The sequence below is a fragment of the Opisthocomus hoazin genome, chromosome 21, assembly GCF_030867145.1.
Source record: "Opisthocomus hoazin isolate bOpiHoa1 chromosome 21, bOpiHoa1.hap1, whole genome shotgun sequence".
Taxonomy (NCBI): domain Eukaryota; kingdom Metazoa; phylum Chordata; class Aves; order Opisthocomiformes; family Opisthocomidae; genus Opisthocomus; species Opisthocomus hoazin.
In genome coordinates, this window is record NC_134434.1 from 12,984,611 (window position 1) to 13,011,879 (window position 27,269).

Sequence of the window (27,269 nt, forward strand, 5' to 3'; positions counted from 1 at the left end):
TTGATTTTCCAGGAACATTTATTTATTTTTTAAATAGTGTTCTTTCCTTATAAAGCAGCTCTTTAAGTCATGCTCCTTTTCCCACAGTGTCTTTGGCATTCTCCTCCTAGAACTTTCTGGTAGAGTGGTATAAAATGTATTTTTTTTTTTTTTACAGAAAAATAAGTATTTAAACCACAAATTAATTCCCCAAAGTATTAAATAACATACCCAAAACTTTATCAAATCTATTACATACACTAATGGGACAAAACCTTGTTGTGTATGTGCATAATAATTATATATACATTTTTAGCTTAGTTAAGTTAGTGCCTCAAAGTTGTCAAGGAAGCTCCACAAAAAAATCCAGATGCACAACTGCAGTATGACTCGAGTGGCACACTATCTGCAGAATTGAACAATGTATACAATACATTGCGTTTAAAACCCTCTGCCTGAATACGCAAACCGGTGACTCATTTTTATATTTTCGAATGGTTTGCAAAAAGACAGGATTTTACACAATTACACAGTAAGTCACTTCCCAGATTTCGCGGAATTAAGAACTGAGCAGAATGGTAATTATCCCCTACTGTTAAAAACAACGTCACCATGCACGTCAGAAACTAAAACACAGTATGAAAACCCAACAGCAAAGCGTCACATCCTTCCAGTGGCACTGAACATGGCGTTCATGCCAAAGCAGCATTACTGCAGCGAGCGGGCTCTAAAACAAGACTTCTTTTTGCCTGTGTAGTGTGATACATAGGTAAGAGTGTGCTCAACCGTTCAGCAGGGAGTCCTTGTGTCCAGCGCTCCACATCAGGGGATTCCACCCAGGCTCCTTTTGCCACAGAGAGCTTAAGAAATTTTACAGCTGTTCCTCGTGCAGTGTTTTGGTGGGCTCTGTGGCGGGCGGATGATTTTCGCTTTCTTTAAGCTGTTCCTTTTATTGATGTTGCTGGATGTGAGAGAGTACGAGCGCCCATGCATCATCCTGGCGTTAAGGCCGTTGGCCATGGAGAAGGATTTGAGATGGCTTCTTAAGGCAACAGGGAGAGGGAGCTTGTCAACGAGATGCACGGGGGTGCAGGACACTATGGCACGGCAACAAAGGTCTTGCAGACTCAGTACTTAAAAACAGACATAAAACTCGCATTATGATAGCACGCTTTTGTCCGCCACGTGGCAGCAGCACGCCCAGCACTCTGCACTTCCAGGATGAATTCTCATTTCTCCTCCCACACCCTTTCCCACATACACATTATCCAAAGTATCTGCTGCTTCAGTTTCCTAGTTATGTTTTAATACTTAGATGACTGAGCATCTAATTTCTAGGAAAGATACATTATTCCCTACAACAGCAGAACAGGTTGTGCCTGAAGATATGTATTTTCTATTTAGAAAGCCAATTGTACAGGATTCCTGGTTCTTCTTTTTTGATTGTTTTGCATCAGGGTTAAAGATTCTGAAAATTATTTTACATTAGTGAACCATAAACCTTAGCTAGGACTAAATTTACACATTTTCACTGTGCATCGCTTACCCTTGTTCGGCCTCCAGAGCCTGTCCATTCCATGTCTCATCAACACTATTCTTGCTAGCTCAGTAAAGGACTCTGTAATATTGAAATTACAAAGCGGACTGACTTCAAAGAAAGTCATGCCCAGCCTCTCAGCATAGGCTTGTGCTTGGTCAGTCGACACTTGGCGCTTGAAGGCTAAGTGAAGGCGGTTTCCAACCAGGATTTTTGGTACACCGGGGGCATGCTGAGCAAAGAGAAGCAACAAAAAGTTAATAGTTAGGCTTCCATTTTCCCCTTCCCTCAACTAAAACAAACAAAAGTTTTTTAAAGATTTAAAGTCAAAGTGGCAGGCTGGACCAGCTCATCTCTAGAGGTCCCTTCCAGCTGAAGTTGTTCTATGATTCTCTGATCTGAAATACTCCCTTCCTCACAAAAGACAGGCTCACACAGAGGATGTGGCAAATCTATAGCAAGAGTGGGACTACAACTGGAAATCATTGCTCTCTATGTGCTTTCCATCAACACCTTGAAAGAAATGAGATGCTTTAGCTGGTATGTTTCCAACTTTCTAGAATTCTGAACACAGAAAGAAAATTGTAAACTTGGCATCGTGGATACCCCACTCTGTAGTAAGCACTGCCTGCAACTGCCAGTGCAAACAGCAGAAAGTACCACGAGCAGTCGGTCTCAGTCATCTGGTACAGACTAGTGCCACTCGGATTGTGCCTTACCTCATCTATTTCTTTTATCCATCGATCAATTCCATCAAACGACCAACGATTTGTAATATCATACACTAGTATTACTCCCTGTAGTAAAAAAAAAAATTACAGTTGTAAGCTTAGCAGAGGCATAGCACGGAGAACACTACCTGTAAATTCTCCAGTTCTGAAATAATCTTGGAAGATGCTGAGCAGCTTCTCAGTGGAGCAGAGCCTCAGTATCCCGTGAAACCAAGCCCCATCTCTGTGTTGATTACAGATCGGCAAAGGGGCAGAAACCCTGACTCACTTTTGGGGTCTAATGTACTGGAAAATATTTCTTTTTGTATAGCGGACAAGCATAGTTGATCATACGCGCGTCACAAGTCATAAAAGAAATATTTTTGGTTAGGTTTGGTAGCTTGAAGATTCAACGCTCTGTGCGATTCTGGAAGGTAAGAGATGCAACTCTGCAGAACCAAGACATCAGCTATCACGAAACTTTAAAGTCTGAAGCTATAGTGAATTTTTAGTGTGTCTTTTTTTTTTTTTTGTTAAGTAATTTCCTTACAAGTCATTACATTTAATCACATTTTAGATTATCTTTGTATTTTTCACATTACTCTTGACAGCTGTATGTTACCGATTTCTCTTCCTGGGCACACAGTTTTAGAAAGCAGTGTGAGCATAGCTTTCGCGTGACCAGAGTAAGTGAACATGCTTAGGTTATCCAGGTCATCAACAAGACACGCAGGTGTAAGAATTATGTATCACTGTATTTTACCCTCATTCAACTTCAGTCTCACAGATTTCCCCTCCCCAAAAGAAAATCCTGCCTGGTGTTATTTCGCACATTTACGTTACCTTCAGACTACTGAAGCCGCACGCAATCCACGAGTGAGCTACAGACGCCATCACGACGGTTTGCCACCTCCCTCTCATACATCCAACAAGCATTGCTCAGCGCTGAGAAAGCCGCACTTTGCTTACCTGAGCACCTCTTGAATACGACCGAAATATGGTGCAGAATCTCCCTTGCCCTGATGTATCCCTAAAAAAAACCATAAATTATATGTTTTTAAAAGAAGTAGGCGGCCTCCTTTGTTACGCGTTCAGCTAGACTGACTCCTCTGCACTGATCAGCACCAGCTCTTCTTCCACGCGTCCTGCAGCAGCAGCCGCCACGAACGCCTAAGAGCTCTTCTTGCCCTCAGCAGTTTTCCCCACTGGCATTCTGCCCTTGCCTCTGCATTTCTCAGGATAAGAGGACAAGAACTTCAAACTCTACTCTTGTGAGTGCCCTTGGAAAACAAAGGCTGTTACTCAAGGGTATGTATGCCACTAGACCTTGCATTTTCTTCAGCTCGAAGAAAGAGTCTGTTTTCACAGCAAAAGAAAGGTGGGTGGAAACAACAGCTATCACCAAGGAAACCAATGGAAAAGCAATAAATTCTTGATTACAGCAGCAATAGTTCATCAGGAGCCTAGTATGACGAAGGCATCCCTACAGAATCATAGGCAGCACAGGTTTTTAGAAAAGCATGCACAAAGAATTTTTTTAAAAAAATCACTGCATAAAGTGTTTGGAAGCAAAATCAAATTTACAGTGAAGAATGTGATAAAGAAGCAAAATTCCATAAAGACTTTGAGGTAGGTTACGGATCTTCAAATGCAAGGCACGTATTTCTGTATGTGGTCAGCTGTAGAAACATTTCCGATCCGTTATTTTAAAGAGCCCAAAGAACAGCCTTGCCCTTCACAAAAAGAATTAAAACGTCTCCTTCCCGGCTGCTTCTCAGATAAGCCTTAAGCGGTGTTTTTGCTGAGATATATGAAGTGGAAGACAGACGAAGAAAAATAAAGGAGGTGAACAAAATATGAAGTAATCAAGATACCATATGGCAGAGTACTATTATCCATCACTGCATTTAACATTTGAAACATTATTTTGAAAAGCATAAAGGCAAAAAACAACCAATGAAGAATAAATTTAAAGTTACTTAGCTTTGACACACAGGCATTTAACTCCAGTAATAAAAAAAGTTTCAAATAAAAAACAAACACCAAAATTAAAGATGAAATGGCACAGGATTGTCTCTTTCTAGGAAGGGGATCATCATCATCATTCGTTTTCAGCGTCAGCTCTCTACTGTGTGAACACTGCTCGTTCCTAGGACCCGTCTCTCCGATTTATCTGGATTACGGTTCCTCAGAAATCACACTGCATCTCCTTCCCCTGGCCTGTGCTGACCTTACTTCTCCCTCTTTTATTCCGCAAGTTTAGGGAGAGAAGAAAACAAGGTATTTCAGAGGCAGTAATGGCGCTGAGTTTTTCCAGTCGTATCACTTGCTGAGGATTTCTAAAGGAACCTGAAGCTGGCCATCGTCAGGCAACCTTACCACAAAAGCACCCTGAGAGACCAAGTGCTTGACCCTACAGGGAAAACACTTCCTGTAAGATAATTTTATTTGTTCTTGACATGTCTTTGTAAAGATCAGATCACATCAGATTGCATATCAATGAAATTACATGAGCAACTTTCTTTTTTTTGTTGTTCTTTTGGGGTTTTTTGGGTTTTACTTTTTAAATGCTGTGGTTATTTAGTCGACCATTGCTACTAATAAATTGAGCAAAGGGATGTTGCTGCTGTACAATCCCTGCACACTTTCTAAGGGACTTTCATGGTTCTTGTTACCAGTATATTTGACAAATCTTGAAGGCACTTGTAATCTTTTGTGCCTTTCTTTCCACTTATTATCTCTCACGTGGACAAAACTGTAGGGGCCCCCATTTTACATGAAATGGATGCAAAACAGAGGTAAAGAGAAAGCACGACTCACTCAGAGGGCCAGCTGCCTGCCTCCCTCTTCCTCAGCTGACTAAGTGGTGTAGGGGAACCCCTGCCCTGACAAGCTGCATTTTTGTGCCTTTGAAATATAAATTATGAGGCAAGGTGGAGCACACGCTTACCAGAGCTGTAGCTTGATTCGCCGGCCATCCAGAAGAATCGTTGTGGTCTTATAATCTATACCTGCGGGGAAGACAGCCGAGCAGATCTTAGAGCAGCTTGCAGGCGTACGATACACACTCCGGCAGTTACAGGTTTCAAAGCAGCTGACCGTAACAAAAGGCGTTTGTCATCAGCACCCCAGCAGTGCATATGGGTAAGAACAACTTGTCCATACGAAGTTACAAGGACCTTTCACACCACTTCAGCTTGGTCCATTCCGAGCAGATGTCTCAGGCTCCCTTCAGACCAATAAACAGTCTGCTTTATTCCTTATCGTGACAATATATATGCTGAAAGAGTTTTATCTCTTCCAGAAAAGGAACCAGAGCTAGGGTTTTGCCTTTTCTTTCATACATACCTTGCAGACTAAATGCTGTTCCCTTCCTCTAGCCTTACTGCCTCTCTGACATTCTTCCTTCCCTATCACCCCTGCCTCACAGACAGCTCTTACACCAGATACACCTGTCCCCCTCTCCCAGAAAAGCAGCAGATACTGCAAGAGGTGGCTTGCCTTTTGCCTTCCAGCCCTTCCCATTCCCACCGATAACAGCCTTCCCTGCCCACACGACCCACGCAGCCGGTGTCCTGCAAAACATGGGAGCTTCCGTTTCCTCCTCCCCGGAACAGGCCCAGGGCTTGTGGCTGAGCTACAATCTCTCTTTCAGACGAGCTCAAGCAGCACTGCAGTGTTGAAGGGAAGTCTCTGTACATCCTTACTTATACCTGTATACACACACACACAGAACTTCGCTCACGTCTCTACTGTGCCTTTTGGAGTCTTTGGAAGCAACCTTCAGTGCTATATAACATTACCTTTTTACTGCTAACCTGACATGCCCCAAGAAGCAATTAAACTATGTAAAAACAAGCTCAAGTCGAGCATTACTGTTTTCTTGGGCAAAACGGGTGGGTTAGTTTCAGTCAGATTAGGTAAAACTCCTCAGCAGCAGTTGTGTAGCCGCAGGTGACCCCTGAAAATATCCACCACCATGCAAGGGTCAATGGCGTTGAACACTGTGCCGCAGTACTGTGCCCACAAAATGCATAATTATAAACATAAGAGGCTTTTATTTTATTAAATGCTATTTAAAAAGTGTGCATTCAGTATTCCCACTGTGCAGCCAAGCAACACAGTTTCACTGGTAAATGCGTTTTTCTCATGTTTTCTTTGCTGTGTCATAATTAACTTCTTGAACTGAACATTTATTCATAGGGTCCTCCATGTAAAGTTTAAAAGGCGTGGAAACTAGCTCTGAAAAACGGACTGAAATGCAATGAGACTTATACCTTGAAAAAGAGACATCCTTTGTTTTCTGGGCATGAGCAGAACAAGGGGGTGAGAAAAGCACAGTGACATGGAAAAACAAATGCATGCAGAAGGGTGCCCTGATTACTGCTGAAGATCTCAGCACAGCTTTATCAGAGCAACGGGCAGGACAGTGCTGAAGAGGATTCTGTAAGTGCAGGATTCATTCTCACTGGTGGCATCAACGTCCAGAACAAACGAAGCTCATCTATATATCAGTGTCTGCACTGATAAACACAACAAATGCTTACCAATAAGACTGGGGTTTTTTGCTGTATTTAGGGGAAAGAAGATTGAAAGTTGAGTAAGAGAATGCATCAATTACTTCTGTCACGCTCTCAAAGAAGTACAGCATAGCACAGCGCCTGAAGAAATGATGGAGATCTGCCTCAGCTGCAAGCACAGCCCTGGGCAGACGCCGACCGTGCAGGAGATCCACTCCCTCCGCCTGAACGCGCGTTTTGTCCCCAAGCTCACAAAATGCACTCCCTGTTGCTCCTCCGAGTAGAGTAGTGGGAAGTGCTGCTACCAGGTGTTACACAGAGGTCCCCAAAGCAGTCACTGACAGTCAGTTACCTCCACCTTCGCAAGCAAAAAATGTTTAGAACCCTCTGGCATAAGAAGCTGACACAGAAAAGGAAGCCTTAACCCACCTCCCTTTCACCAAGGAAAGGAGTTGGCAAGACTAGGCCTAAATAAAGCACAGCTCTTGAATCACCAAACAGAAGTTACTGCAAGGTAAAAGCTGCCAGCAGAGTCAGCCCCCCGTGGTCACAGGTAAAGGAGAGAGATGGTTTTTTTGTTCTGCTTCTAAGATTTGCACCGCGCTCAGCTGCTCAGTGGCATTTGCCACATGTAAGATGCTATCCGAGGCAAACAAATCTTGAGCCTATTTTATGAGAACAACCAGAAACTCGAATTCACCACGTTACAGTCACAAGATGCTGCTCTCCAAAACGAAGCATGGATGTGCCACCCAGGAAGTGCTCCCCTAGCCACAGACCGGGATGATTTCTTGTCCAGAGATCAGTGCACCTTCACCCAGTGCAGCTATCTCCAGGACTGAGTCCCAGGACCACTCCTTCGTGCACAGCTATCACCCATTTCTCCTCCAGCACAGACACTGGGGGTCTCTGAACGCTTTTACTGCATCGCACAATCGCATTGATTCATTTTTTTGTAGGATCCCTATTGTAACATAGGTACTAAAGCATACAGTGAAACAAGTTCTTTCTCTCTAGCACAAATAGCTTCACTTCTCTAATTTCCTGGCTTCTTGCATGCCATAATTTACAGTCATAGATTAAACATCTAGTAGTCAAAAATTTTCACAGCAATATTAGCAATTTAATTTTACTTCTGTATTGTATCTGCTGCTACTATTAGTCAAGTTAGACCAGCTATAAACCCTGTAAGATGAAACAGATTTAAAAGAACAATTTTTGAAGGATAGTTGCATGGCAGTACTATTAATTAAAAATGTTTTTATCTGTTAATTGATTTGACTTGTTGCATGTTTTATCTCATTTCTAGCAGCAGCAGCAACCGATAAACATCTGCCCAGCTTGAAAGCCAAGAACAACAGAGGAGTGGGAAGTCACCCTGCCATAGCCCTACAGAAATGGGCATTTGCAGTTCCGAGAGCGAGGGCATGTCTTAAGAACAAGAAACAGAAACTGCCTGTTACCGAGCTCCTGGTGAGGACAAAGCTAGCAATGCCCAGAGAGACGACAGAAAGCAAGCTTTCGAAGCAGTCTTGCTGCGATGTGAAGACCAGGTAAGTAAGATCAGGAAGACAGAGGCACTGTGATGGTAGAGCACACATTATTAGCAAACATATTTCAAAGATGCCACTTCATTTCTGTTGCCTGCAGGACAGTTCACTGCAGTCACATCAACACACAGGTTCACTGCTCCCACTTCTACAAACTGATGAATACCTCCTCCTGTCAAGTAGGAGTATATTAGGAAAAAAGTCTCTTGACACAGCTCCTTCTAGTCTGGAAGCAAAGAGAGGGAGCTAAATTCTTCTGATCATTCCAGCTCAACTCGGAGACTGGTTCAGTGCCATGCCAACTTCACAGTTCCCAGAGAAGCACTGAGCTGAAAGGCCAGGGAATCACAGAATCATTAAGGTTGGAAAAGACCTCCAAGATCAAGTCCAACCGTCACCCCAACAGCCCCATGCCTGCTAAACCATGCCCCAAAGTGCCACATCTACACATTTTTGAACACCTCCAGGGATGGGGACTCCACCACTTCCCCAGGCAGCCTGGTCCAATGCCTGACCACTCTTTCAGTAAAGACATTTTTCCCAATATCCAATCTAAACCTCCCCTGACACAACTTGAGGCCATTTCCTCTTGTCCTATCGCTGGTTACCTGGGAGCAGAGACCAACCCCCCCTCACTACACCCTCCTGGCAGGGAGCTGTAGAGAGCGATAAGGTCTCCCTTCAGCCTCCTCTTCTCCAGACTGAACAGCCCCCCTCCCTCAGCCGCTCCTCATCAGACTTGCTAGGGACAGCAATAATGAGCATTTCAAGCTTTCAGCTCACTGCAGAAGTGCGAGTTGAAGCCTCTTCTGCCTTCAGTTCAGGCTCTGCTCTATATATTTGGAAAGATACACACACAAAATCCCCAATGTATTACCCCCAGTTCTGGGAGACTTATTTTCATTTATTGGCCAAAGTGTTCCAGTTCTCCAGCAGTATTAGGAAACAGCCAAATCTACAAACCAGAAGTTAAAATAAGAAACAACAATAATAATAATTTTTAAAAAAATAAAATCAAACCTATAGACAAAGTCTTGGGACACTGAACAGATTAGGGCATTGAAATTGTCTGCGCACTGAAAAACCAAGTTTCATCATTTCAGAAATTCCTGACAACATCAAACATGCAGATCAAACCCTGCGTAACACTACATCACCCCTTCCAGCATCCTGTGCTACCGCTGATATTTCCCGCAGGGTGAAATACCTCCACTAGTTTATCTGCAGTTAACGAAGAGGCACAGACCACATTTAGCAAACACCGACACATCCCACATGGGGAACGGACATCCATCACCCTGTTAAAAGACATACCAAGCATCGAAAATTAGTACTGCGGGGCTAGAGGACAGACAGCTGAGTAAACCTGGCGCTGTGCTTTGCACCGCAGACCATTACTGCTGCAAGTCGCTCATGTTTAGCCACGCACATAATGCAAAATGTTACTTTTTTTTTTTTTACACGCACAAGACAAGTCAGAAAAATATACTATTGCCAGCTGCTGTTTATGAAAGCACCTTATGGGTTTCTCAAAAGATTTTTGAAGAGATGTATTCAGGAACCTCCTCATTCTTCAGCTGTTACACAGATAGAAGCAGTTGATAATATAACCTGAACATTGGTGCAATTAGCATTTGCCACCAATTAAGAATGAAAACAAAAAGCCTTTTGCCATGAATCATCAGGAACAGCACGAAACCGTAACAATGAGACCAACAGATGTGGATTGTGCTGTTGCAGAAATCAAATGTCCTTCCAGAACATTATTCACTAATTTAGTAAGACAGAATAGCTTTGTTTGGGAATGCAACTGAAACGGATCTCCACACAAGAAAGGGAAGACAAAGGCTGCTAAATCAAAAGAACAAGAACAAAACAAACAAAATACCCTCACAACATTGACATGAACCAGAAAAACCTCCCAGGGCTTAATAATTTCACAGGGATGTTTTTTATAAAAATTATTTACCTAAAGTCATAAATTGAAATGAAAGAACCTGAAACAAGCCACTGTCCTTGCTGAAGGGTTTGGATTTCTTAAATCTAACTGATTTATAATATAATTTTTTTCTTTTCAAACACAAAATCAACAGACAGGAAACCAAAAGAAGTATTATTGGACCCACGAATGTAGTAAGATTCACAAAAAAAAGCGCGCATTCAGCTGCTTGGTAACAACCGCGGTGCATGGGAAGCCACCCTCTCCGCACCGAGGCTTTGCAGCCATTGCCACACTATCACTGACGCTCCACCGACCGCACCGCGTTCGTGCCAACACTAATTTAAGGCTTCCTGTGAATTTCGCTTCTCTTGAAGCTTACAGCAGCTATCAGAATATCTGGGGCTTGTGATGGGTCTCTAGGGCAGAATCCTTCAGTCACTCAAGTTGCTCGTTTTGTGTTCCACCAAAGGCATCACTATTTACACCAAAAATCTTTTCTCTGTGGTCTCATAATTGAGCTTTGACAAGCTGCAGTGTGACTAACAGCCAACCATGCAGCTTCGCAGCAGCGAAACACACAGTGACTCACCTGAACGAAAGCTGCAGCAATGGATCCCAGGCCAGCCATCGGTCATACCTTGATAATCTAGCATAGAGTAAAATCCAGATTTGTCCCTCAAAATTTTTCATAGGAATTGGATGTTAGCCAAGTATTTTAATGGTTTGGAGCTTGTTTTGCATTTGCTTCGGACCTGTGTTTCAACTTAGGTAACTTATAGGAGAGAGGAGAAAGAAAAATGGGGAAAAAAACAAGAACTTTTAAGATGAGATTCTTCAGAGCTGTGCTTCACCGATTCAACGTGGAAAGATTTTATTCAGTAGCACATTTGTCTTAGAAATGCTCCGAAAAACAACCCTTTTTATACCTGCGAAAGTACAGAACACATGACTGTATCTCTGAACCTGGTACACTATTACATTTTAGCTCAGAAATACTACAAGAACTGGTTTCATTGTTTTTCCTATTCCTCTTGACATGTCCTTTCTTTAAAGTTTAAGGCACATTGTTCCTTGTAGATAATTTATGTCAAATTAGCAGCTTTCAGATTTAATTAAAACAGAATCTAACTACTTCAAAACAATAACAATAAATAATAGTTAATAATAATAATGATTCCAACTCCCCATCTCCATGGCCTGACTGCCTTCCAGAGATTTCAGCCTTAAACACCTTCTCCGACAATCCTTCACCCCACCACTTTGTCCAAATGCACCATTTGATGACAGCCGTCTCAGGCACACACTCATGTCTCCTCCCCGCTGTCTGTTCCTATGCCAATAATTAGGTGTCTACAAATCAAAAAATGCATATTCAGTTAAACACAGGCCCAGAACCCCACTAAGTCCTTCAGTTCAAAGACTGTTGGCTGCACTCGGAAAACAGAGTTTCGGTTTTCAGAGAGTGCCTAAAACCATTTTCTCGTAGGCATGATGAGAATCCAGTGCTCCCATCACTTCCCATTTTCAGCTTCCTCAGCTATCTAGCTTTCCACATACACAGTAAAATTAAGGTCTAATGTTTCTCTTCAGAAACGTTTGTAACTGTTTCAACTATATCTGACAAGTGACACGACTTCCAGCTCCAGTCGTTTATCATCCCAAGCAAATGGACACACAGCATGCCCTTGATTCAAAACCCAGCTAAGCTTTCAACACGATGCTGCAGAGATATAAACTCTCTGCAGTAAAACTGGACTATATCTTTTGATCTGGAAGCACAAAGGTCAGGTTATACCATAGTCATATTTGCCTTCTGCTTGCCGTTTCAGAATAATCATAATTTTCCAAATTCCAGTCTTTTCCACCACAGTTAATTACTGACTAACAGCCATCTGTTGGAACAGCACAGATTGCCTATTCAGATTGAAATAGAGACACTAACATTTTAGATCTAGACTGTACTCTTCACCTCATTAATCAAGCCACAAACCACAATTACAAAGTCTCACAGATAATCCACTCATTTCAACGATGTGACAATTTTCCCATTTTTTAAAAGAAGCTGTTTGTATCAGAAAGCTCAGCTTTTATTTAGCTTTGTTTATGGTCACAGACACATGCCAATATCACAATCTGTTCTTCAGTACACCGGTTTTCTTTTAAACATTTAAAGGAATTAAGTTCACAAGAAAGCTACCCATAGAAGAATGAAAAGAGCTCTTTAAAAATTACACAGAAGTTTTTAACAGTCTCAGATTTTTAGGGCACCGGGTTAAAATCTGCAGACTTCTGAGCACTTCTAGTCGGCTCGAGTCCAGACTGCTGTCCTTACAGCCAAAGCAAGCGGTACGGCAGTAAGACGTTTGACGCTTGAGGCATCTCTCCAATACTAACCTGAAAACCAAATTAACCACTGAAAGTCCAAAATCTATACAAGCCCCCCAAAATTGATTAGTCAGACTGCTAATTTCCAGAACAGTAACTGGGTAAGTTCCTGTTCATACTCTTACTATCAGGATTAGTAAGCAAGCAAGCCAGTATTTTGCATATTAAATTCACACCCTTCCCCAAAACAACATGCAAACAACTTGTTAAGTACATGTGGTTTTCAGTCATGCCTTAGCTTGCAGTATTTCTGCTAAGACAACTAAATGCAAACTAAACATTCAAGGCAGAGGACTGTTTGGAAAGAAGGGAAAACTATTTGACATCAGACAATAACCAACTTTTAACCAAACCTAGCAAACGGTCCATTTCCATTCACATTAAGGGGAAAGCAAATAAAATCCTGACATCACATTTCATTCTCCTCTGTCTTAACGTTCACTTGTCAACAGCAGAACAGTCTCTTTACAATCTAAGGCCTTAGAAATTTATTTTACAAGAAAGTGTTCCCATTCCCGGGTCAGGAAGCAGCAGCAACGATGCGCTTCGGTTCATCACTTCCGTTCTCCCAGTCCAAAAGAAAAGGCTATCGGCGGCGTGTGGTAAGCTTGTCAACTCTAATGTTTACTACCAGTTGCAGCCAACATCCTCAGATGAAAACTGCCACATGTACACATGTTATTGTTTATAAATAGTAGCACTGCAGGAAAAGGGGATGTTATTATTAGCATTACTGACAAAAAAGTTCTTCCTTTATTGCAGCACAGTTTATTAATGAATATGAAATATATTGGGAAAAGATTAATATATCCATTCCAGCAATCTTGTCAATGATTTTTTTTCCCCCTTGACCCTTTTTCCCACCGATGTGAAAGACTGAAGTGAAACAAGCAGCCCAGAGTGATCAGTGACCACAGAACACCTCTGGTGCCTTGCAGAGCTGTGTTCTCCTGCATCTAGATCCAACTGCCCATGCACAGCACTGCAAGTCACGCTTCGGACTAGAAAATTCACCTTAAAAGACAAGATCCCCAAAACTACTGGCAGCTCTGGAGTTGGATTGAAATAGGATTGTTATTGACTGGTAGCGATTATTAGCCAAAGGGTTTTTTATAGTTATTTAAAGCCACTAACATCAGATCATGAGTGGAGTCGGCGTGGATCACTCGGTTCCCTACACCGGGAAAGGAACACACCCTTGGCAGCAGACAACAACCATTAGCTTTACGATGTCCCTGCTTGTCTCTCCAAATTCTCTGCAACAGAACTCAACATAAAAAATGTAACACCAAGAAGTTCCCAGTCTATAGTCATTGTTATAAAACAGCAACAGTATTTCAAAACAGCTCTTTTCTGCTTAAGATTTAGATTTTATAAAGAGAACTGCCCTCAACTGTTAGTCCATTTAATATCAAAGTAAAGATGATCATGAGCTAGCACCAGTGAATTCGATTTAGAAATTAACCTCTACACTAGGGTAGGGGAGGTGGGCTGTGGAAATTTTTCTATGATACCATCTTCTCACTGCCGCTGTTCCTCAGCTCCTCTAAGTAAGAGCTGGATTGCAAGCAGAGTCCCGTTGTGTACGTCAGGTCTGTTGTTAACAAGCATCCCATCTTCTTAAAAAACTCCGTTACACGATCTTCAAAGAGCACCAGCTCTGAGGGGCAGCCTCTCATTCACAATCCCACCTCTACACTCCTTGCAATTAAATAAAATTTCAAACATGATTCTTTGTTTCATCACCTTAGAGATACACGTGTAGCCCAAGCAACAGCTATGACGCGGTGCTCTGCATCCCCATGGAAAGGACAGTGCAAGGAGGCTTGGCCAGGCCGAGACAACTGACCCCAAAAAAGTGGAATAAGTTTAATATTAGAGTTGATTGCCCAATCTTTTCAGTGCTTGTAGGTATCTCCGTGGTGTAATTATTCTTTACCATAAAGCTTAACAGTGGGGGTCAAATCACCCTGCTGCATGAGGAAGAGCATGGAAGGCAGGGTACGTATCTTTTACAAATTCTACGAACCAAGACAGGAACGGGACGCAGCCAGGCAGAACTCGCCCCTACTTGTATCTTCAACACCGGGCTTGAAATACAGCCAGAATCTGGACGGGAGAATAGCTTCAAACCTCACATAAAATATTAAAACCAGATGCAATATTTCACACTTTACAATATTTTTCCAAAAGAAATCAGTGACCTTTTATGTCCTGACACTTCATTAGCAGTAAACCAGTTCAAAAATACTTGGCATGAGAAGAACAGCAGGAAAATCCAGCCACCGTTCTTCTGAGCTGTAGGCTCTAAAGCTCACCGAGAACAGCTGCAAACCTCGCCAAAACTTCCCTAGGCTTTAAAATCAAGCCTCAAAGAAATGGTTCTAAAGAATTAAACCACCACTTCCAATTAAGCATTTCAATATATCATATTGAAAATCAGAATTGTTTCATAAGTATATTCCTGTATATTATGAAATTGTAAGTAATACTTATGATAAATGACAATATATAACCAAGGTTTACAAAAAACAACCCAAAAAGCCTACTCCAGGATGCCATCAATACTCCCAGAAGTCACGGCAGTATTTGTCACCAAGTGTACTAAACGAAGGAAAAAAAGCAGGTATTTCTTTGCACCCCAAAGCACTGCTTGTTAAAAGAGGAAAAAAGGTCATTTGAAAAATAATTCTTTGAGCTGAACAAGTAACGAATTCTGTTATTACGATGAACTGAAGATCAAAGTAGGAATTCACAACAAGTAGGTGTTAAGTGCAGTAATTTTGCTTTTAAGATGCCAGAGAGCAAAATCTGTATAATTACTGAAAAATTACTGTGGCTTAAAAGCTATCATCTCGAAAACATGACGCCATCGTTCCCAAGGCACAGATCCTTGAAAAGGAAGGGCTTTCAAACTAATCTCCAAACCAAGCAACAGAAGACCAACTGCCCTTTTTAAGTTTGGAATTGCAAGCGAAACACATGCTGCAGTGAAATGGGCTTTACAGACAACGTTACCATTAACTCCAGGAATTCCCAAGTCACAAGATATCTTCAGAACATACACTTCCATTAGAAAAATGAAGGAAATGAAGTCTGACTTGGATTATGCTTCCACTGCTCCTCTCTCCTCCTCCCCAGGTATTCCAGCAGAAGAGTTGTCAAAGTTACAACTGTACTGCTTTTCCAGGACAAAAAATTAACACTCAATGCTAGCAAAAAAATCTTTGTTAGGATTTAAAAGAGAAAGACTGACTATACATTGCTGACACAAAGCTTTTGTTCCAGTCATCATTTAGCTGGTTTCAGTTTTCCAATAAATTAAAACAAACCGATTTCAGGTGGATAAGATCAAAGGCAATTTCAGGTTAGAGCAATCTCGAGGTCATCTGGATCAACCTCCTGCTCAACGCAGGATCAGCTACGAGGTCTGGAGACTGCATAACCTCTCCAGGCAACCTGGTTCTACCGTCTGATTGTCTTCATGGTAAAAAAGTTTTTCCCCTTACCCATCCTGAACCTCTTGTTTCAACTTACACCAGTTGTCTCTTAACCTCCCACCGTGTACAGAGCCTCACACTGTCCTCTTGATGACCTCCTCGTGGGTACTGGGCACCTGCTCTTTGGTTACCCCCTCAAAGGTCTCTTTCCCAGAGAGGTGACTCGTTAGTCTGTGGCTGAACTTCCTTTCAGTTGTTAGAACTGCAGACTTTTCTTCACTTAAAAACTACGTCATTCCTGTTGGTGTAATCTTCTGCACTGAGCTAGCCTGTCTTGCAGATGTCGCAGACAAATGCAGTGTAGATTGGTTGGTGAGTCTGCCTACAAAACTACAGTTCTCAAACAGTACTGCATTAAACTCCTGTTTGGAGACAAAACCTAGAATTCATATAAAAAAGTTAATATACCAATTCTTCACCATGAGGGTGGTGAAACACTGGCCCAGGTTGCCCAGAGAAGCTGTGGCTGCCCCCTCCCTGGCAGCGTTCAAGGCCAGGGATGGAGCTCTGAGCAATCTGGGCTGGTGGAAGATGGCCCTGCTCATGGCAGCGGGGCTGGAACCAGATGGTCTTCAAGGTCCCTTCCAACCCAAACCATTCTATGATTATATTGTTGGACTCTCGAATCTTCTTGCTCCAAGACTAACATAACTCTAAAATGAACTGTGTTTCTTGTCTGAACTGAAGAAGAAAACAATTGTAAAAGTTTAGAGGCTATGAACTTGTTTAAAATTCCATTTATCGCGCTTCTAGTTTATAAAGTACCCGTTCAAGTTAAACCACAATCTACTAATGCAGAAGTGGTTTGAAAAATCAAGGTTGTGCTTCACACCAACTTCACTTAGCATATTTACCGAAGCAAACACACAGAAAGATTAGAACAGAACCCTGACTGGTTGAGACCGTGCACTGTGTATCGGGATTGTTCAAGCAACTGGAAAAGGAACATATGTATTCAGATATCCATGCTAGAGATTTTCCACCACACAACTCTCCTTAGACTGACTCAACCATTCCACTGAATGCGTCAGCTACGTGAGCCTCCTTTCCTCACTGGAGTCTTGAGAGAGCATTAAAGAGGCTGCCAGACCTGCTGGGTCTCTTCTGGGTTTTCCAGCTGGCAGCTTCATATTTCGTGCACTTAAATATCCCATTTTATGGCACTGCATAAAGCCAGCTTGCAAACAAAGTATAAGGGCACAGGAGAGACATTAACATGATTGTCCCTAAAACTCTGAAGGGATGAGTTCTTATGATTTGTAATGTACAGACTAAAATCCCCCTCCTCCTTTCTTTCTTTTAATTAAACTGTGGGGTTTTAAAATAGTTTCTGTTTCATTCCAACATCTATAATGGCTCGTTCTCTATACAAATGGGCAAATTAAACATAAAATCCTCAAACACAACTATGGCTGCTCCTTCAATATATTCTTTCAGAGGCCATAAGCATTCTTTGTTCTTTCAGCTTTGCTGGTGTGGGATTCCAAGGAAGCGTACGTTGGGAAGGGCAGGGCAGAGCTCTTTGCTCTCATTTTTCCTCTGGGTTACAACTGCACGCAACAGCAGGAGTGTCACAGGGAGTGACTAACTGCCAAGTTCCGCTCAACATACTTAATATAAAAACAGGGGGAAAATAAAGAGGTATAATCTGAATCATAAGCCTGGAACACATCACACAGTAAACAAATTATGGTTCTTCAATACAAGTGGTTGAACTGCAGTTGGAAGTGTGAAAGATCAGCTGCAATTCGTCTAGGGCAAGCGCATCACTGCCGGGACAGCAGCTCGCTTCTAAACATTGTCACATACTCAGTGTCGTCTACATTTACATCTGCGCACACACACAGGACTTTAACTAGCCATATATTAATAATAACTGGAACTTTTTAAAGAAATAGGTTACCTTCTCATCCAAGAATTAAAGTATTTTTACAAAAAGCATTTCTTCAGAGTTTTGTGTACTGAAGTATGCTTAAAGAATGCGCGCTATTTTAACAAACACAATTAAAATCGGTATTTATGGCATTGGGAGTTTATGTTACAAGAACATGAAGCTGAGACCCAAAAATAATTTATTGGGGGAAACTCTAGATAGTTGATTTTGCATCAGTCAACATCTTATGTATCTGGGGGGGGTGGGGGTGGGCGGGTGGAAGGCTCACAGCAGTCCAGAAGTGTCTCCACACCACTCATTACTGAATGTTTCAGAGGAAGTCACGGAATCCCACTCACTCCAGTGTAAGATAAAAGAACTGCACAGCAAAATGGTTTCTTTATATCAATTAGTAAAAAGCCATAGAGAGTTGCAACTACAATGATTAAAAAAAAAATACACAGATTACCCATTTTCATAAATGCTTACAAATATCTGAAGGGTGGGTGTCAGGAGGATGGGGCCAGACTCTTTCCAGTGGTGCCCAGCAACAGGACAAGGGGCAATGGGCACAAACTGAAGCAGAGGAAGTTCCGTCTGAACATGAGGAAGAACTTCACTCTGAGGGTGATGGAGCCCTGGCCCAGGCTGCCCAGGGAGGTTGTGGAGTCTCCTTCTCTGGAGATATTCAAGACCTGCCTGGACAAGGTCCTGTGCAGCCTGCTCTGGGTGACCCTGCTTGGGCAGGGGGGTTGGACTAGATGACCCACAGAGGTCCCTTCCAACCCCTGCCATTCTGTGATTAATGAAGTACTCGCAAAGCATTCTAAATCTCCAAGCATTGGATTAGGAAGGTTGGAAGGCACATGAGGAAAGCAGACCTCAGAAAGCAGCCAGGTTCACATGGTCTTCCTCAGCTGGATCTCTTACCATTTTTAACAGTGTTAGGCTAAATGAGTTCAAGAGGACACATCTTAACTTAGAAGCAAGTTGCTTTTTAAAACACATGGAAATCTCCATTCCAGCAATTCTCATCATAGTCACTCCACCTCTGCATGTTAAACTACCAGTTTCTACTTTGAAATCCAACGTTCCACAAATAATTTTAATGTCCAAGATATCTCCAGAGTAACAGCCTTGGCTCTTCCAGCTTCCTCGTGCTCCCCAGCTATCGCTTAATAACCTCCACCTTCTGGCACCACTTCTTCCTTTTACCAATATGTAGTCTGAGTAACAGTCTAATTAACACATCAAACGAGAATGTAATTATACCAAAAGCAGGTATGTGCTACATTAAAGCCTCAAGGCAGCTGGTCTCCAACACACTTCATCACTTGGCACAGCTGATTATTGATGACACTTTCTCTTTTCTGCTTATCCCACCCAGCTGAAGAGGATACTCTCTCAGATGCTACAAACTACCGTAAAGATGTGGGCAAGGGTAGTTTCTGCACCTTTAAACCCCCTCCATTGCTGGGCAGAAAGGACATCCTAACTTAGTGGTAATTAGCTTTCTAACTTTCCACAGATTTGAGTGACAATTTAGCAAATTTGACCAACAATAAACAGCTGTTGTGAACACCAACATTTTTGTGGACTTTGCCCTGGAGTAGATACTAAATCACAGTCGACACTGACAGATGATTTCATCTTACTTTTCTGAAAGACTGGACATTAAATATACAGTATATGTCGATAAACCTGTGTTTGATCTGCAACAGCTTCACTCATCTGATGAGCTCGCAGCTCCAACTGGAGGATTTGACTGCTTCGCTTGCCCAGCTCATACTTCCATATTACAACACGTCACGACACAAAAGAAGGGAACAGTTATTTGTACGGATGTGTTCCTCTATACCAACAGATTGAGAGGCAGATAAAAAAGCACAGCAAGCTCAAACCAGGCTTGCTTGGTGTATTACATTTGAGATGATCCTTAAACAAAACCAGCACGACAAACACTAGCCCGTGTTGAGTATTTTGTGTAATTATTGCATTAGTTTCATATTTTCAGTCTCATATTAAACAAAATTCATAAGAGCTGAATAAAACGGGATACAAGCAAAACTTTTAGAGTTAGCCAATTTTCATTCTTAATCCCATTTTTCATTCTTGTTTAGCTCCCGGAACAAAAACAAATCTACAGCAATATATAGATGTAATTTAACCAACGTATTGGATAAAACTTAATCCTGGCACAGGCAAACACAATTTTGGTTAGGCCAAAGCAGCTTAAAAGGACTCAATTACCTTGATGTCTGACCACTTTTCAAAATAACTTGGAGTTTGTCTTTCATGTTGCACACCTGTCTGGGAGCCTCACAGAAATTTTGTTTTTACAGTCACTTTCCCACACCTTCATATCTATGAAAAAAAATGGGGGGGAAAGACACCAGTAGCCCAAGGGAAACCGAGACAGGCAGCACATGGTGCTACTGAGTGAATACACGTAAGCAAGACAAAGAAGAAAGTAAATTACTGCTGCAGTCTCTGTTGCCACAACAATCTGAAGTACTACTCGTAGCAATAGCAGATATCAAATTCAGACAAGTGTGTGCAGGTTGGTTTTAGGCAGGAACCTGAAAACCATTTGCATGATGTTAAGATTTCAAGACTTCTTAACTCTGAAACCATACAATACAATAATACGCTTGACATGAACTAGGCGTTTTCTTTGTTTGGTCTGTTGTTGTTGAATAAGCCTTCTTGAGAAACATTAAGGCTGGTTACCAGAAAATACCAAGGCAAACAAATACCTGGTTTGAATACGTGCATGCACACACAGTTTTGATTTCCACCCATAAATGGCTGGGTGAGGAGAGAGGAAGAGAAATAATTTAAGCCTAATGATAAAGCAGAACCTCACTGTGAGATGACCCAGCTTCTGACCTTCATGAAATTATGAGACAGTAACACTTTTTGTCCACGAGATGGATATGAGTACATGACACCTGAGTTGCTAAGCAATATTAAACCGAAGAAATATTATTATTAATATATTAAACCAAAGAAAAATGGCTGAGTAGAAGACAGTGTGCAATAAAGCAAAACTAGTCTTATGAAAGGTTCGAAGAAACATATGCAAGCCCATACACTGCCAAGCAGGCCTAGGATTTCTACTGCTCCATTAAATCAAGCAAGGTGATTATTCATTGTTTCAACAGTGTTGATGTTGATGTGCAAGATCAGCTAACAAAACCAAGCCCCAGCACTGACCGGCTGACCTGACAGGAAATGCTACAGTGTCCTTTGCCACCCTGGTTATGAAGAACAGGGAAAAAGAGGCAAAAAGGTGTCACTCAGTTATGCTGCCTGTAACAGGGCAGAAAACATGACACACTGGTCTCATGAGGCGGGCAACTCTTAGCACGACAAATTAACAGAAGAGTTAGCGTAAGGCTCCAAACTTGAGATTTGGGGATGGGTGAAAGGCAGACGAATGGAACCAGAGAACAAAACCAATATGAATTAGATCATGAGCATTCTTTTTTTTAATTTTGTTTTATTTTTTATTTCAGAATTGAAAGTATCCGTCATAAATAAGGCAAGAATAAAGGGAATGGGGTCAAACCAGGATCCCATTTTCAGCTAACATATGCCTCTGACAATTGACTGCCTATTAAGAAGAATTGCTACTCCACAGTGCTATCACCTGGAAGAGACAAAATGCAGTAGAAAAGGGGGATATTATTTTCATTTTCCTCTTTTAAAAAAACATAGTGAAAGAGGCAGAGCAAGTACCGAGTAGGTAGCGATTTCTGTTTACTGAACTTTCTTCACATGCACAGCTCTTGTAAGATAACACATTAAAGGGGTAGTCATAACTAACTTAGAGTAGGATCTATTCCTGCTTTATGGACTGATCCCAAAACAGGTTAGATGCCTTATTTGAAGCAACTGTTTCTTTCTACCAATGCCATGGAACCTGAAACTTGGCATATAAAAAAAAAAAAAAAAAATCAACTTCATCTTCTTTTCCTTGTACAAGAACACAGTTTAAATCCTTTTAAACTGATATCAGTGGGCGTACAACTGGATTTTAACTAAATTCAAGGGGGAAAAAAATCCATGCCTGTTCAACCTTTTACAAAAAGTTACTTCGTGACAGCTAAGAGTGATCAATTTTTGCTCTCCTTGTGTTGTGAAATAAAGTTCAGTCAATTTCTAGGCAAGCACAATTAACCTCAAAAGGTGTTTATTTACTCAGAGACACTACTGCTCAGCAACTTTAAATAACTCTTCTGCCAGAAAAATCCTGATAGAATGGCCTGAAGATTGTCCCTAAAAGCTGGTGCTAGGTGCCAAATACAGAAATTTAATGATATTGCCATTAGCTTTTATAGCAACCTTTAGATCATGTTGTAGTTAGGCAAATGTAATGGCTTCAAAGTAACTCTGCAATAAGCAACCCATCCTATTCAGCACTATACTGGCAGGAAAACAAAACAATTCTATTTCCCCTTCCTTTCAGCCAAGTAACATTTTCAAAAACACAGTTTTACAAACACAGAACAGAAAATTCACATCAAATCTTTGTGGTAAGGCTTTTACCTCCACTAGTTCTGCATTTGGTCTTGTTGGGGGTGCGGGGAGGAAACCGCAGTCAGCTCACAAGTCTCTTAATTTCTCAAGTTACCAATACGCCTTTTGTTTCCTTATCTTAGTTCGGGCCCATTCCCTCCTCTTCACACCAAAGAGTGGCCTTGATCTGTGCATTAAGTCATCAGGAAGAGCCACCGTGAGCTCTGTCTGCGAGCAGCTGCCAGCGACCCATCCTAAACGCTCCCTGCGGAGACAGGCAATCCAGCTCTCCCCGTAGGCGCTGCTTGAGGCTGGGCCAGCCAAGCTCCAGGCCTGCGTTTGAACCACCTGGCGACCAGGACAACCACAACTATCACACAGCAGGGTCTTTCCAAGCATTCAGGTAACACAACCAATAACCCCAGTGAAGTTCTCAATCCAAGGACAGAGAGTTGTTGGGAAGACAAACAATGGCGATACGAACTTCAGAGAATATGAAAAGGTTGCTAGGTGAGAAAGGATGAGACACAATTTGTCAGCTTAAACCTGATGTTCCTGCAAGCAAAGGAGTAGGAATACGCAGGTTTGAACAATCATTCCCTTCAGTCCCCGTGTCAAGCAATCACAGCGCAAGTATATTTTAGTATGAAAGCAAAATTAAAATCCAGCTGAATAAAAATCTGTCAATGCAAAGCCTCAAAATATTTGTCTGCCTAGTGACAGCATGTCTAAGGTCTTATGTTCTACTCTAGAGCAGTTATTTCCTCTGAATGTGGTCTCATGAGACATGAACAATGCCTAAAAGCAAAGTTTCTGCAGTTCTCTAAGCCCATTTTTGTGCACTTGTTCTTACCAGGTTAGAGACCAAGTGTGTCCAATCTCTTGTAATTTCAGTGTTGACCAAGACATGAGAGAATTGTAAAGGCAGGTTACCCAGACAGCTAACCTTACTGCCTACCTGCCAGGATAACTGCTTTCTAAATTATCTCTGCAAATCATGTCCACCACTGCATCTTCTATGGCACTCCATATTTTGTTATGTTACTAAAGCTTTCTCCTTTCTTCTTTCCAACCCAGAGCCCTTTGGTCATTAAGAAAAATCTGGAGACCAAGAGACTGTACTCCTCCTTAACAGCTGAACTATGCCAAATGCTTTCAAACCACGGCTTGTGGATCAGCAGCAGCTTGCAGGGACTCGACTGATCACACGATGCTGGCTTTCCTTCCCATCTCCAGATTTCATATCATTTCTGTGTACTGACAAAGAATAGCAAGACATACAACTGTGTATTCTCCTGGGGATGAGAAAGATGGCAGATTTATTTTTGAATAGTTAAGAAACTGCCTGCGAAAAATTAATTTGTGGTTTATACAGTTAAAGTTTGAGCCCACAGAGTTGAGATGAGACAGTTCTAGAGCTGCACAGAAAGCCTTCGGAATCTTATGGCTAAAAAAAACCACCCCAAAACAAACCAACCAAAAAGCCCCACCAGCCTCCAAGCAAACCAACCAAAAAGCCCCCTCCCAAGCCCCCCCCTCCCCGTTCTAGTCAACTCCAGGTTTTCTTTTACCTTCGTTCTCATCTGCTTAACTGTCTTTGACGTTGCTGGAAACAACAACCAACCAAAAGCCCCTCAATCCTCCTTTGCTGAGGAGTCTGTCGTCACTCAGCCTTTCTTCTACCTCTCCTAACATCCCATGGGGTTCATTTAGATTCTCCTCCTTCCCAAAGGGGGGGTCACATTCTGTTCAACACCCTGTCCTTCCCCGCACTTCCTTTCCAGACATCCTGTCTCTGCTTCTCGGAGCACTGTAGTGCATCTCCGGAATGCCTCCAGTTGTTTAGCGCAAGAGCCCTATACCAAAGCTAAATTCTAACTTTTCTTCCTTGACTCTAGGGCACTGCTCTCCTTTCTGAAACCCAGCCCAGTGACTTCAGGGTCATCCTTCCATTTTATCCACAGAATTGGTAAGCTCTCCGAGCAGCTGGTCTTATTCAAGGCCTCATCTGTCCATCATCCTGTAGCTTGTTCCTTCCAAACTTCTCAACATTCATACTCCCACCTTCAATATACCAAGTTTCAGCAGCGGAAGTAACCTCTTTCCCGTTGCAGTAAACATCAAATTCTGTCTCTCTTGCACATACAAATTTAAACAACTACTCAAATCCCCGTGCTTCATCCCATAAACTCATTTGTTCTCATTTTCAAGGCCCTTCAGTGCTCTTCCTCTTTCTCCTCAATTGCTCTTGTCTTTCACCACATCAATTCTCCTCTTCCACCGCCATCTCAAAGCTGTTCCCTTTCATCACGCTCCACAACAAAGTTCTGTCATTTCTAAGCTTATACACATGGCACATTTTGGGAGGATCTCTCATACCACTACACTTTCTCTTCCGAATTCAGAGACCCAGCTGACACTGTGAAAAGTGGCAGATCCTAACAGTAATTGAGGACTTGAAAATGGTGAAAAAGCCAGTGTTTATCAAGCTTTTTAATCAAGACAAATTAGAATATGAGTCATAATACCAACAGGATGTTTAGCTCTATCCCTCTCCCTGCATCTCTGTTTTTCACAGTCAGATTCCTCACAGCTGCATCCCACGCAGCCACGCTCGAGTGATGCGGGAAAGGCCGAGGGGACGCAGGCAGAGAAAGGACATCAGATACAGACCACCAAAGAAACGGCGCAGCTTACACGCAGTGCTCAGAAGTATTTCACATTTGATACACTGAAGAACATTATAAACTGAAGAGCTAGAAAATATTTTTTATGAACTTTCACAGTTAAAGTCCTTCCTTAAGTGAGACTAGGGAGTAAATTGTGCTTGTGTAAACACTGAGGCTCAGTAGGTATAAAAATTCTTAAGACGCTAGTTGCACAATATTAAAAATCAGATTATATTCCTTCCGCATCTTACTACCATACCTTCTATCTGCCCTCCCCTCGTAACTTGCATCCCTCCCTTCAGACATGCCCATCTTCTCGGGGCTAAGAACTTCTTACAGTCTCTGAAACAGCGACCTTTGCATGGCAGAGTCTGTGAGGTCCTGAATGACTGTATTTGCCTAACCTTGTATAGTTCAGGTTGATAAATACCCTGGTGGAGAGACTACAGTCCACCAAAGAGTGCACAAAACTTACAACCCTGTATGTAAACATTTTGAAGTTATTAGCAGCGATGAAGAATTTCCAAGCTGCATGTTAAGTATTTATAAAATAATTCAAAATAATATTTGTATTCCTTGCCTGTCAAGAAATCTATCCAGAGAGTTATAGCATTAGCCATACAATTTAAATATTTTTAAAGAGCAAACCCACAAGCATCGCAAGGTTTACATGTAAAAGACTGAAACAAGACTGAGGAGCTGGGAGCTGCTCAAACATTCTCTCTCCATTACGTCAAGCCACATTGGAGACTAACGCGCTCCTTCAGTGCAGGAATTCATAAACTAGATTGCGTGTGCAGAACAGAGCCGGGCTGGGCACGCTCCCCCAAGCCTTCTGCCCTTTCTCTCCAAGCACCTGAAGAGCATGAAGAGTAAACGCACTGCAGTACTCCAAGGAGTGATTTAGCAAAGCTATTCAGCAAACATCTTAAAAGTACATTGGTGCCTGCAAGGTGCAGCCTGACTCGTAAGCAAGGGTACGGAGAACTCTCCTCGCTCCCTCCAGTTCTTTGCTGTCAATCCATACGATGAACTCAACATCACAACAGATCCTAAGCCAATGCAAAGCCTTCCAGTGAATTAACTAGCCACAGACTTAAACTGGCAGTAAATTAAAGCAATGGGTAATTTGACAAGATAATTTGCTTTTTAATATGACACATCATAGGTTTGCATGAGGGGAAAAAAAGAAGTGAAACTACAGTACGTTCTAGGCAAACAAGATTGGGAGAGTGAAAACAGGGGAAAGGGAGGGAAGGAAAAGAGAAATCCCCTTTTGCCTGAGCCGTTAGCTGGGCTTTAAATCAGTCCACAGTGTTCGCAAGCCCTTATTCTGCAGGCAGAACATCTGGCCGGGATGAGGCCCTTTAAAAAGCTTAAGTTAAAGAACACACTACAAACATGAACCTTGATCTTAAAGGGCTACTCTTCTGAGACTGAGAGCATGACAGCGGGGGAAAAAAAGGGGGAAAAAAGAAATCTCCTTTTCCGCTCTCTCGGTGGCGGCAGCTTCACAGCGAGCACCTGCGGTGCCTAACCAAGGCCCTTCACCAGAACAGCGTTTTCGTGAGTGCCTCCCCGTTCTCACTGAGGGCAACCGAACCGCAGCCGCGCAGGAAGGCGCAGCCGGGCCATGGCGCTCCGCGCTCCTCTCCAGCCCCCAGCAGCTCCGCGCCGCCGCCCGCCCGCCCGGGCCCAGGCCCCTCAGCGGCCCCAGCTCCGCTCGGAGCAGCGCGGCCGGCACAGCAGCACCCGGCGCGGCCCCGCCCGCGCCCTCCTCCCCCCCGGTGCCGCCCGGGGCTCCCCGCGCCGGCCGGACCCTGCGGCCCCGTCCCGGCCGCTCACCGGTGTGGTAGCCGTAGGGCGACTCGGCGGCCCCGTCCTGCAGGCTGGCCAGGATCTCCCCCTTGCCTACGTCGCTGTCGCCCACCAGCAGGAATTTCAGCAGGAAATCGTAGGCTCTCGCCGGGCTTCCCGCCTGGCTCATCCTCCGGCCGCCGCCACCGCTCAGCTCCCGCGGCCCATGCCGGGGCCCGGGGGGGGCGGCTCGGCGCGGGCGGGCAGCGGCATGCCCGGCGCTGGC

The 27,269-nt window shown here is 42.8% G+C and overlaps 1 protein-coding gene across 1 annotated transcript; it reads right to left on the reverse strand.

Annotated features, from left to right (window-relative positions):
- On the reverse strand, nt 1-27,269 carry RAB40B (RAB40B, member RAS oncogene family). Its single transcript, XM_075441079.1, has 6 exons — nt 27,032-27,269; nt 5,177-5,237; nt 3,196-3,256; nt 2,236-2,313; nt 1,526-1,748; nt 1-1,112 (listed from the first exon to the last, which is right to left on the reverse strand). Exons 1-6 carry the CDS (start codon nt 27,171-27,173, stop codon nt 841-843), a joined length of 837 nt encoding a protein of 278 aa, XP_075297194.1. The 5' UTR covers nt 27,174-27,269; the 3' UTR covers nt 1-840.